Genomic DNA, 1,003 nt, shown 5'->3' with positions numbered 1-1,003 from the left:
ATACACACTAAGTCCCAAGTGAAGCATCTGAAGACATGTACCTGTGACATTGACCGCTGGCATCTGCAGGGACAAGAACAGAGGTGGCGGGAGGGTTTCGACTCCATTTCGGTTGGTGACCAGTCCTTCTGCTAAGGTCGCTCCGCCCGTCTGCCATACCCACGCCCAAAGGTCACGGAATCTCAGGTGTTGTACTGCGAAGGATCCCAATTCCTCAAGAGCGTTCCTCACGGGTGATTCAAAGTGTCCGGTTATGTCGTACTGAAAAAAGAAGCAGGGAGTCAAACGCGTGTGGCTGTGCAGAATATTTGCTGCCGAATAATAGAAGCAAGAAAGTAAGTAACAGCGAAGTTGCAGTAAGAAACGAATGCATATTACATGGAATTAATCTTTCAAAAATGCATAAGACCTGTTTACTAATCTTGAAAACACACATATTACTTCACACTTATGATTATAAAGTGCCATGAATATCAACGGCGAACAAATACATCAGAAGGATAACTGAAGCACCCACAAAGGAAGCGACGATGGCAATTCGACCGTTCTTGAGGTTCTGTAAGTTTTCCAAAAATTCCTTGTCCATGAAGTAGTCGGTTGAATAGTACTTGCTGAAGGTAAGCTGCCGAGTGTGAGGATTGATGACTCGAAGGTATAGTCCAGTGTAGGGGAGGATGGGTACCCACTTCCCCACTTTCACTTCCCCCTCTAAATACTGGAACAACAGCTGAGAAAAGGCAAACATACAAAACTCAAGAATACTGTAAGGACGAATATCATATTTATTCAGTTCTAGTAGATCCTAATACAGCAGTTCGAAATAATTTAGACAGTAAGTTAATATAAATTGAATTGTTTCTTAGTTTGCAATTGCTTCAAACTTTGTTGAATAAGAAAAAATCCGCTGTCAGTAGACAACCATTCAGCTATTCATATCTGACTTCTTGAACTTTTTCACGAGTTTATAGTTTTCAATTATTTGTAATTGCGTTTTGCTTATATC

At 41.2% G+C, this 1,003-nt stretch overlaps 1 protein-coding gene across 1 annotated transcript in view; it reads right to left on the bottom strand.

Annotated features, from left to right (window-relative positions):
- Window positions 1–1,003, bottom strand: part of LOC119585233 (protein O-linked-mannose beta-1,2-N-acetylglucosaminyltransferase 1-like) — a gene marked incomplete in the record, with an annotated part of 16,435 nt that overhangs the window by 10,099 nt on the left and 5,333 nt on the right. Inside the window, 2 exon segments of the mRNA XM_037933893.1 lie at window positions 42–261; window positions 518–727. Of these exon segments, the coding sequence (XP_037789821.1) occupies window positions 42–261; window positions 518–727 (430 nt within the window).

This window comes from Penaeus monodon, chromosome 19 (genome assembly GCF_015228065.2).
Source record: "Penaeus monodon isolate SGIC_2016 chromosome 19, NSTDA_Pmon_1, whole genome shotgun sequence".
Classification (NCBI taxonomy): Eukaryota; Metazoa; Arthropoda; class Malacostraca; order Decapoda; family Penaeidae; genus Penaeus; species Penaeus monodon.
Note: the sequence above shows the minus strand (reverse complement) of the source record. Positions and strands in the feature narration are given on the sequence as shown.